At 43.1% G+C, this 11923-nt stretch overlaps 1 protein-coding gene across 4 annotated transcripts in view; it reads left to right on the top strand.

Moving 5' to 3' along the window:
- Positions 1-11923, top strand: part of SLC37A1 (solute carrier family 37 member 1) — an 81565-nt gene that overhangs the window by 43258 nt on the left and 26384 nt on the right. For 3 of the 4 annotated variants that reach the window (XM_027774896.1, XM_014590859.2, XM_006156361.3), the window contains 2 exons: positions 5253-5333; positions 8974-9105. In XM_027774896.1, the coding sequence (XP_027630697.1) occupies positions 5253-5333; positions 8974-9105 (213 nt within the window). The remainder of the gene's footprint in view (positions 1-5252; positions 5334-8973; positions 9106-11923) is intronic. The other variant, XM_027774897.1, reaches the window with a different exon arrangement.

Genomic DNA, 11923 nt, shown 5'->3' with positions numbered 1-11923 from the left:
CTCTCTCTCTCTCTCTCTCTCTCTCTCTCTCTCTCTTTCTCTTTGGGTAATACTCACACCCTATGGCAAAACCTTTTAAAAAAGAAAAGAAAAGAAAAAATATATAGATGCAAACTCCTCAACAGAATACTGACAAGCCTTATATAGCGATATGCAAAAAGGATTATATACCATAATCAAATGGGATTTATTTTAGGAATACATAATTGGCTTAAGATCTAAAAGTTAATTAATATACCATACCATATGATAAGAATAAAAAAATTATCATCTCAATAGAAGCAGAACGAGCGCTGACAAAATCTGACCCCTCTTCTTGTTAAAATATTCAACAAACTAATAGAAGGAAACCTTTTTAACCTGATAAAGGGTATCTACTAAAAAAACACACTAAACATCATCCCTGATGCTGGGTGCCTTCCCTCTAAGGTCAGAAATGAAACAAAGATGCCTACTCTTGCTACTTCTATTTACCATTCTATTGGAAGTTTTAGCCAGGTCAGTTAAGCTGAGAAAATGAAATAAAGGGCATGCAGATTATGTAAGAAGTAAAGCTTCCTCTGTTTGCTGGTGGCATGATCTTGTATACAGAAAATTTTACCTCATACCCAAAGTATGAGAGCAAATCAACAAGTTAGCAAGGTTGTAGGGTACAAGATTTGTATATAAAATTCAGTTGTATTTCTGTGTACTAGCAATGAACAATCCAAAAATGAAATTGAGGAAAGTTTCATTTACAATAGCCATCAAAAACAATAAAATAATTAAAACCAATCTAACCAAGGAAGTATGAGATTTATACATAGAAAACTACAAAATATTGTTGAAAGAAATTAAAGACTTAAATGAATGAAAAGATCCTATGTTCATGGATTAGAGGATGTGTTAAGATGACAGTGTTTCCCAAGTGGATCTACAGATTGAGTGTAATCTGTAACAAAACTCCAGCTTCTTGGCAGAAATTGACAAACTGATCCTAAAGTTCATGTGGAAATTCAAGGGATCCAGAATATCTGAAAGAATCTTGAAAAAGAGCAAAGTTGGAAGACCAACTTTCCAGTTTCAAAAATGACAAAGCTAGTGATGGAGACTGTGTGGTCCTACCATAAGAACAGACATAAAGATCAATGGAATAAATTGAAAGTCCAGAAATAACCCTCACTTTTTTTTGGTCAGTTGATTTCCCCCCCCCCCCGTTGTTGTTTTTAATTTGCCACAGGGTGTATTTATTGCAAGGGAAAGACAAAAAGAAAGAGAGTACCCTCACAGTCAAGCATGGTCACACTGCAATCCCTTCTCGATTTCTCCATTCTGTCAGGATTTGGGGAACTCATGTGCACATGCTTGGTGTGTTTTTCAAGCTGCCAAGGCCTGGATTCAAATCATTCAGTTGACCATGTGGGATCCGGTTCCTTTAACCACTAGACTACAGTGCCAGTCCTGGCTAATCAGTTTTTGACCAGAGTGCCAAGACCATTCAGTGGGTAAAGGACAGTCTCGATGCAAGGTGTTGTAATAATGAGATATCAAAATGCAAAGAGTGAACTTAGATTCTTCCTCCTAACATGCAGAGAAATTAAAATGTATCAGTACTAAATATAGGTGCTAAAACTGTAAAACTTGAATGGTAGGAACAAATCTTCATGTCTTTGGGTTAGGCAAGGCTTTCTTAGATGGGACCAAAAGCACAAGGAACGGAAGAAAAATAGATAAACTGGACTTCATCAGAATTTTAAACTTTTGTGCTTCAAAGGACACCATCAAGAAAGTGAAAAAACAATTCACAGAATGGAAAAAAATTTTTGCAGATCACAGACTTGATAAGGGATTGGTATCTAGGGTAAATAAAAAACGTTTACAACTCAGTAATAAAAAGACAACCCAGTTGAAACATGGACAAAGGATTCAAATCAGCATTTCCCCTAAGAAGATGTATAAATGGCCAACGATTACATAAAACGTTGCTCAATGTCACTAGTCATCAGAGAAACATAATCAAACCCACAATGAGCTAGTCCTGCATACCCACTAGGATGGCTACAATAAAAATGACAGGTAAGTGTTGAAAGCAGTGTGGAGTAATAAAACCCTATATACTGCCAAAATGGTAGATCTACTTTGGAAAACAGTGTGGCAGCTCCTCAGAAGGTTAAGCACAGAACTGCCATATGACCTAGCTTCTCCACTGCTAGCTACACATCAAAGGGAAATGAAAACATGTCCACACAAAAGCCTGGACACAAATGTTCATAATGACGTGATTCATAATAGCCAAAACTTAGAAACAACATAATATTTGTCAACTGGTAAACAGATACATAAAATATGGTATATCAGACGACAGAATGTTGTTTGGCAACCAAAAGGAATTAAGTATGGTAGTGTACTATGGTATGTGTGAACCTCAGAAACATGCTCAGTGAAAGAAGCCCGTCACAAAAGATCACATAGTACGTGATTCCATTCACGTGAGTCAAAACCTGGCTTGTTTCTGAAGGCTTTTTCCTTTCAAAACCAAAGCAGGCAAATCTCGAGAGACAGAAGTTGGCTCTCTATTTTTTCAGTGGTCTCCAAGGGCAATAGGTGGGTGTGGGAGGGAGGAGGCATGACTACCAATGACCACAGAGTGATGAGAATGTTCTCGAACTGAGTATTGAGATGACCACACAGCTCAGTTAACTAAAACCTCTGAACTGTGGACTTTAAATGAGTAAATAATATGGGCTGTGCATTATGTCTCAATAGTGCTGTTATATAATTTTAGAACCCATAGTCCTCTCTGTGATCACACATCCAATCAGTATTCAGATCTCCTGATTATCTCATAGGGTTTTGCATTTTGTTTAAGCAGGACCCAGACAAGGTCTGCCCTGTGCGTTTGGTTAATATGTCTTCAAGCCTCATTTAAGTTGCAGGACTCCACATTTGTTGGCTGTTTTCCTCCTTTGAATTGGTTTTGTGGAGAAAATGAGTCCTTCATCTTGTAGAGTTGCCCACATTTGGAGTTTTGCCAGCCACGTCCCTGGAGGGTGTTTAACGTGTTCTGCTGTCCCCTGTGTTTCCTGTAAACTAGAAACCTTGATCGGATCCAGATTTTATTTTTCCAATTATGTTTTGTTTAAAATGAATCACAATTAAGAAATATGAGATGGAGAGTACTTAGTTCTTTCAAATATGCCTCAAGTCCGAGGATGCTAATGAAGCATGCCTATACTTCTACCTCCTACTGGTGAACAGCTATGGGAGTTTATTCTTTTGCTTTGTTTTTGAGCTCTAGATTACTTAGATTTAGGATATCTATTCTGGGCCCTAAGCTAGGACCAGTTTTAGAGGTTTTGCCAAATTTAATGCCTTTTGGTTCCATATTAGTAGGGGTTAGCGTCAGCAGCAAGCAAGAGGAAAACCACAAGCTGTGGCTAAAATGAGATGGAAATGTATTTTCTATTATGTCGAAGAAATCTAGAGGTCCCCAGCCCAGGGTGGAGGGATCTCTGTGTCAGGGACCCAGGCTCTTCCTATCTTCCTGCTCTAGCCCGCTGCATGGTTTTCATGCTCAAGCTATCTATCCCAAGCAATTAGAACAGTGCCTAGCCCATGCTAGATACTTAATCATTAATTGTTGAACAAATGTTGAATGAATGAACGGCTGGCCTCGAGGGCTGCTACAGCTCTAGCCGTTACATCTGGATTATAGCCAGAATGAAGGAGGGTGAGGAAAGGGAAGGCAGGCCCCCACCTTTTTGCTACTTCCTAGATGTTTCTCACATCATTCTTCTTAGCTGACCACACTAAGCTGCCAAAGTGTTAACAAGACAGGCTTTGCCTTGAGCACCTATGTTCCTGGTTGCAAAGTGGGGGCTCTGTTGACCTGTAAGGAGGGTTTGGCTAACACCGGCACGGTGCATAGTGCCATGTGCCTGAGTGCTGGGTAGCAGGAGACAATGGCACTGCCGTCTGTCTGAATAGTAGGAGCTATACCAGCCAGATCATCACCCCAAGCCTGCGTGCTTTGCCTGGGTCCCATGGCACCAGGCTCTTCTGAACACAAAATGCTTAATATTTAAAAGGCACATTGCCATATTGTCAAATAATATGCCCAACAGCTTTTTACTAACCTTCAGATACCTTGTTGGGGAGATGCTTCTAATGGAAAGGAGTGGATCCATCCATTAATCTGAGTAGAGTTTATTAAATGTGCTGATTTCCTGTGTTTCTGGACTTTTGGGGTACCCCATAGATCTTCAGTGGTGGGTCTTATTAGTATCTTCCAAGCCTGGTGGGTTTTTCCCTCAAACTGATCCAGAACTAGTGCCAGAAATCTAAATTGCCCAGGCTTCTCCAAGTCTTAGAAAAAGTCTTTTGCTATGGTTTAGTCTGGAGTGAATAAATAACTTCTCTTTGAGTATAGAATAATTCCTTATTTTAGAGTTAATTTCATGTAGACTGCTTCGTAATGAAAATACAATGTACAATGGCGTTTTAGCTGAGAATTTCAATAATTATTTTGACACCACTATTTATCTTTAGAGGGGTTTCCATGTACACAGAGCCCTTTAGAAATACTGACCAGGAAGCGGTGCCGTTACGTTAGTGCCCAGGAAACTGCCTTCGTTTCCTGTCTACATGGTTACGGGGGATAACCTTTGGAACGATTCCGTTTCGGAGCCAACCAGCACATCATTCCACGCTCCCTGGCTCCTGATGGAGGGTGTGACTTCTATGGTGTTGAGCAAACTACACTGTCCCTCTGTGCAGAGGGTGTCTTCCCCCTTCCAGTCTGATGGGCTGACCCAGGAAGGGCCTCGGTTCCTCTCTTATTAAAGAAAATCAAAACCTGGCTTGTTTCTAACAGCTTTTTAATTTCAAAACCAAAAAAAAAAGGCAAAGCCAGTAAGGAAAGTTAAATTGCCTTAGTCAGCATTTGTATAATTCTTTTGCACCTGGGCTTGGCTTCTTCCTCAAGAAAGGATTTGATTTTCATATTCTATGGGGGTGTCAGAAAAGTCATGATGCATTTTTGCATAGAAAAACAGAAAACTACGTCATAGCTTTTCCAAGGACTCAATATTACCTGAGGGTCTGCAGCCTTGAGATTAAACTGATGAACCCTTTGTTTCATTTTAATAATTTTTCCTACTTTCTCTCAATAGCTTTTTCTTGAAGATATACAAAGTATCCTTGCTACAGGAAAGTTAGATTCCATTTCAGGCTATCGATATAGTAATGGTTCTAATTAAATTTTTTTCTCCCAGCATTCAAAAGGCTATGAGAATGGTACAAACAGATTTAGACTCCAGAAGCAAATCTTAAACAGCGAAAAAAACCGGCCTCTGGTAAGTTGCATGTGACTCCACTTAACTATAGGATGTCAGCACTGCAGGAAACTCCTCAGAGCCACATGGGCATCTGACCCTCTGTCTCAGTGGCACACGTCCCAAACATCCAGAGTCTTAAACAAATTGAGTCCCATCGTATTTCTTCAGTTAACTTTGGGTTTGCTCTATCTGGCTTCCTTTGGATAGGAAACACACTTGCCAAAAGCAGTTCATGCATTCAACACTTATGTGGCAGCATTCAGCTTCAGGCGTTGTTCCAGGTCTGGAGAATCTATCAGAGGGCACTGATGCCAGGAAGACGGGATGAGTGGGTGCTGATTCGAGCCTGGGGGCAGACCTGAGAAAGAAGTGGGTGAGAGTGGCAGGTGCCCAGGGAAGAAGCACATCAGGATGATAAAGCGCACACTGGCTAGCATACAAGGGCACACAGAGAATTTATGAAATGGGATCAAGAAAAGAGAAGGGAGCAGATAACAGCATCAGCCTCCACCCACCACCATTTTACAGATGAGAAGATCAAGGCACAGAAGTGCTACGGGCTCTGTCTTGTCACCCACAGTAGTGGGGAGGCCACAGTGTAACCCAGCAGTATCCCCCAGCCCCTGGCCTGTACCCTACCCTTCCCTTTCAGTTACTTCTAGAAGTTTCCCTCATCACTTCTGCTTAGCTGACCACGCCGAGCTGCAAGGGGCATTTTAGAATCTGTCTTAGTCATTGAAATTATAGCCATTTTTTTCTTTTTAAATCAGATAACTTAAAAGGATAATTATACTTGTGACTCCTTTTTACTTGGGGAAATTTGTTTGTGGTGATTGAAATATTGGAAGAGACAAAAATGATGAATGCATTCCGGTCCTTAGATTTTTGGGTATAGGTAATGATTAATTCAACTAAAACACTTTAAACTCTCTACTCACTACTGAGTTTACTTTTTTTTTTTTTAAATCATGTCTTAATCAGTGTCCAAATGGCAACAATTCCTCTCTGGTGGTATTGAAGTCTCACCTTTTGCTCTCAGTTAGTCCTGCAGGCCCTTCATTGTGGTGTAGGTCCTGACCCGTTCAGCTAGCCCTGGTTTCTGGGTACGGCGTCCCTCTCTCTTTTCCATCTCTGCTATGAAAATCTATTTACTAAATGCTAGCAAAAAGCCATTGCATATTCAGGCCCCACAGTCTTGTTTTAGGGTGACTGTGATGTGGACATGGCCAGGCAGGCGCTGGCCCTCCTCGCTTGGTGTCCTTTGCCCTTGCTGTTGGGTCAGAGGCAGGGGCTCCCTTTCCCAGAGTGACTCCATTGAGATCCACTGGGGTCTGAGTGGGGTGTCACCCATCGGGGACCTCCACCACTTTTCAGACACATCGTGAAGTCCCATTATGTGCCAGGCATGATTGTTAGTGTCTTCATGAAGAGCCTCGTAGAGAAAGCACGGAGGAAGCAAATAGGAGAAAGGCTCTGGCAGCACACGGCGGACCTCTTCAGGTCTTTGTGGGATTTCAGTAATTGTCTTGGTCATTATTTGCCATCTCAGTGGTCTCTTGTCCTCCATGTTGAGGAGCCCAACGCCTGGGGCAGGACACAGCCCAGGCATTGGGCTCCTCAAAGCACCCCAGGTGATCCCCATGTCTCACCACTGATTTTCTCTCTTAAATTTGACAGCTAGCTCAATTCATAAGAGAAAAGGTTATTGCCAAACTCAAGTCATAGTTCTCTGTTTTCATTTACCATTGTGGAATTGTGCTGGGAAGAGGTTAGGCTGTCACACTTGGGGTTTGTCATCTTTGTTTCAGGATATCAGAACATTAAGATTAAATGTAAATTCATCAAAGACCAACTCTCAAAGCGGGAGTCCTGTCCAGGAAGCTGGGCTGTTGGGTGACATGGGTCCTGGGCTGCCCCAAGGTCACCCTCAGGCTCAGCACCCAGACTGGATGTAGTTGCAGCACCCTGCATCCCATTTTCTGAGTTTGTTTTGCACTTGCAGAGAATTATAAACATTAAGGGGACAGATGTGGAATGCTTTGCCTTTTTTTTCTTTTTTTTTAAATTTTTTATTGTGGAGCCAGCAGGTGGCATGGTAGTTAAGGCACTAGACTCTCACATGGTTGACTGCAGTTCGAGTCCCAGACCTGGCAGCTTGCTTTCTCACTTTCTTTCTCTCTGTCTCTCTCTAGGAAGCACATGTGACCTATAGCAAATTTAGTAATAATAGTAATAAATAAAATTTAATAAATAATTCTTTTTTTAAAAAGTTTCCCATATGTTTAACTTATATAGGTCTAAGTGAGGCATTGTGAACTAAAAATTACATGATTATGTGAAGATTTATTGACATTTCCATAAAAATTACACATAATTCCACCACTCAGTGATAACCACTTTAGATTTCAACTTCTTTCTTTCTAGAAACAGATTATATAGTTAACTAGTCACAGAGGTAGGTATTTAAACATTCTTCAAGATCATATGAAAATACAATTTACTTTTTTTTAATTTTTGCCAGAGGTGTGTGTGCTCACCAGAGAGAGACAGAGAGACTGAGAGAAGGAAGGAAAAGAGAAAGCACCCCTATGGGGTGTAGTCATGCCACAGTTCCTCCTCCTCTCTGTTCTATCAGATATGAGGCATGCATGCACATGTACCCTGTGTGTTTTTCAAGCCACCAGGGTCAGGATTCGAACTTTGGTTGGCCATGTGTTATCTGGCTCTGTTAATATATTGTAAGCATTTTCCTATATTATTAAAAACTTTTTGCCAAAGGGCATATGTGCTTGTTGGAGAGAGAGGGGGGAAATGAGAAAGCACCCCCAATGGGGCATGGTCATCACACAACAATCCCTTCTTCATTTCTCCTTTTGAGATTTTGGATATGCATGTGCATGAGCCAAACATTTTTCTTTTCTTTTTTCTTTTTCTTTCTTTCTTAGAGAGAGAGAGATTTTTGCTATCGGTACATGCACTTGCTGGAGAGACAGAGAAACAGAAAGTGAGAAATCACCCCGCAGGGAGGATGGCCACACCACAATCCCTTCTCCTTTTTCCCCTTAGAATTTTGGACCTGTATTCACTCAGCATGAGTTTTAAGCCTCCGGGTCCAGGACTCAAAACATGGACAGCCATGTAGGAGTTCGGCAATGTAGCCATTATGCCCTCTTCTGGTCCCACCAAATACATTTTCAAGCTACTGGGTCTGGGTCTGGGACTTGGACACTGCACTCTGGGCCTTATGGGATTCAGCTGCCTTAACCACCAACCACAGGCTGGCCCTAAAAGGTTTTTTGTTGCTGTTGTTTTCTTTAACAACTGCAAGATATATCTTTTGTATGGATGTATGTACTTTGATTTACCAGATTTTCTCGATGATATGGCATTCATTTTGTTATACAAGTATTTGTTGACTTTTCAAAATTATTTTTTGCAAATAGATTCCTACACTCTCTACATCAAAGGATTTGTGTGTTAAGAGTGTTTCATAAAAACACGTGAATGTTGGTGATCATAGAGCAGTGACTATGGTGAGAAGTGATCCGAGGTGTCCTTGAGACTTGCAATAGAAAACAGAATCATCAGGCGACGTTAGACTAAGTTGATCAGCTGGTAACACTTTTTCTTTCTTCTTTTCAATGGAACGTACCTCCAGGACCCAGAGATGCAGTGCTTACTGCTGTCTGATGGGAAGGGGTCCATCCACCCCAATCATGTGGTCATCCTCCCTGGCGACAGTGGGGGTGGCATGGCTGCCATCAGTTTCATCGGGGCCTTGAAGATTCCCGTAAGTAAATGGTTGAGAGAGATTCAAAAGACTCCTTTTGACTCCTTTTGTGCTTACTATGAGTTGAAGTCTGGTTTGTTGATAATTAAGTTTATAAAAGAAATTTATGGAGGACAGCAGGTAGCATGGTAGTTAAGGTACTAGACTTCCACATGACCAATCATGATTCGAGTTCTGGACCTGGTGTCTGGAAAATCACACCAGGAACATATGTGTGGATACCTAAAATTCCAGGAGAATGGAAGAAAGGGAATTGTGATGTGACCATCCCCTCTTGGGGGTGGGGGGGACACGTGATTTCTCACTTTCTCTGTCACTGTCTCTCTGTTTCTCTCCAGTGAGTGCACACCCCTATGATAAAAACCTTAGAGAGAGAAAGAGAGAAAGAAAAAGAAATGATTATGGGATCCATAAATTAGAAATCGATAGCTTAAACCAGAAGCTGCACAGTGGTAGCTTCAGGACAGCATGTGACTGCAGTGACATTCGTTTGCCTCACACTATGTTTAAATGTTTTTCAAATTTGCTTTTGTTTTTAATTGGCACTCACAGGGTGCGGGGTAGAGGCACCCCACCATTGGGTTGTGGTCCCACCATATTCCCTTCTCCATTTCTTTATCCTGTCAAGTTTTAGGCACTCATGCACATTGTCCAATATGTTTTTCAAGCCACCAGGCCTGGGATTCTAACTGGTTTGGGCCATGTGGGATCTGGCTTCCTTAACCTTTATGCTATGGGGCTAGCCTTATTTTTTTTTTTTAATATAAAGTTGATTTTTTTTATTCCATGAGAGAAAAGGAGAGAGAGAGAACCCCAACAGGGTTTTCATGCCACAGTCCACCCGCAGTCTCCGCTGGTCTTGATCATGTACTCAGGGTGGCCCTGGGGTGCAAACTAGGACATTTCCCGTGTGGGTCCAGTTGCGTACCACTGCACCACCACCTGGCCCCTGAAATTCATTTTCCCTATTTGAAATTCAGAAATTTCAGACCAGTAGGGCTTCCTGCACTTACTGGGCCTGCAACCCATGTGACAACGTTTGGGGAGCTGAGGCCATGCCCTGTCTCCCCTGTGGCTCCTGCACCTCCCTGTTCTGTGCTGTGGCCTCAGGTGAGTCCAGTCTTGTTTTCTGTTTTATTTTGTTTTGTTTTTCCCTTTAAAGTGCCGTCACTGACTCAAACCATGGCATGATTTCCCTATGTGTTGTAAACACGGAGCATGGGGAGCAGGGGAGGGGAGCACAGGCCCTAAGGCGGGAACAGAGAGCAGCAGGGAGAAGCCCCAGGGTTGGCAGAGTCTGGACTCAGGCTTATTTGAAAACCCATGTGGTAGTCCGTGGTGGGGCAGCTGACCCTGATGCTAGACAGAAAAAGCATGCCCAGAGCCCTGGTGGTCAGGATTTGGGAACACATGCAGGAAAGGCGATTTGAAACAGGGGCGGAGGTAGCACTGTGCTGAGCCGTCCTGCTGCTTAGACTTTTCTTTCATTAAATTCCCAGGCTCCCTCAGCAGACTCAGGGGGGCTCCGCCCAAGATGTGGAAAAGCTATGCTTTACTGACCTGGTGATTGTAGAAGGCAAGGAAGGCTGGGAGCCAGGGCAGATGTGAGCAGGGGAGAGAGACCCTGCCGTGTGGTGGCTATGCCCAGCCCTGGATGCTATAAGAGCCAAGAGAGTCAGACGGGCTGTTAGATGCAGATGAGCTGGTGAAAGGCAGGGGCACAGGCCTGAGGTCCCCTACCACGTGAGACTCTAGGGCAACTGAGGAGAGCTGCTTCAGATCAAGAAGGAGCTGGGTCTGTGGGTGGTGCATAATCCTGGAGCCAGCCTCTAGCCAGAGGAGAATGCTGGATCCCAGCCTGGGCCCCAGGTCTCTGGGAAAGGTCTCTGGGCTAGCCTGTGGAAGACGCAGTTTTCAAACAAAAGTTATTTTTAAAATTACATTCTTAACACTCAGTACCCTTTCTGCTCTAGCTCACTGTGTAGGTGCTCCAAATCCTTTTGCTAAAAGTAGGGTGTGTGTTAGTTACATAAATACACGCGGTGGTAGAGTTATAGGCAGTGTAGGCTTCAGACACCCGGCCTGGCTTGGCCTCACCCTGCCTGCTAAGCTGGCACCCAGGCACATGTGGACCCCTGGGCCTCCAGTTCGTCTGCCTCAGGGGCTGTGCCTGGTGTACCGATCTAGTTGCTCTGAGGATGAATCAAGGCCACTGAATTCCAGCACTAAGCTTGATGCTGGCATGATGTAAGGGTGTGATGAATTGTATGCAGATGTCCTCATGCAGATATATTGGTTGGGTAAATACTTTACTCTTTTTTGTTTTGTTTCGTTTAGGTTTTTGCCGTAGGGCACGTGTGCTGCTGGAGAGATACAGAGAGAGGGAAAATGAGAAATCACACACACACACACACCCATGGGGGATGGCCACACCACAATCCCTTCTCCTCCATTCTCCTCTCAAGATTTTGGGCATATGTGCACACGTATCCAATGTGATTTTCACGCTGCCAGGTCCAAGACTCAAACCGTGGTCAACCATGTGCGAGCACAGTGCATTAACCACCATGCCACCTGTGGACCTCTCTAACTCATTTCATTTTCATTTTTTTTTCCCGTTTTTGTTACAGGGTATGTGTGCTCTCCTGAGAGAGACACGGGGTATTGGGGGCAGTGAGAAGGCACCCCCCCCCACCCAGGGAGAGAATGGCCACACCTCAATTCCTTCTCCTTCATTCTCCTTTTGGGATTTTAGGCATACATGCATTTTCACCTGCCATGTTTTTTTTTGGTGGGGGGAGAGATTTTCACTGTAGGG

This window comes from Tupaia chinensis, unplaced genomic scaffold, assembly GCF_000334495.1.
Source record: "Tupaia chinensis unplaced genomic scaffold, TupChi_1.0 Scaffold000492_1, whole genome shotgun sequence".
Lineage (NCBI taxonomy): Eukaryota > Metazoa > Chordata > Mammalia > Scandentia > Tupaiidae > Tupaia > Tupaia belangeri.
This window is presented reverse-complemented; position numbering and strand designations above follow the sequence as displayed.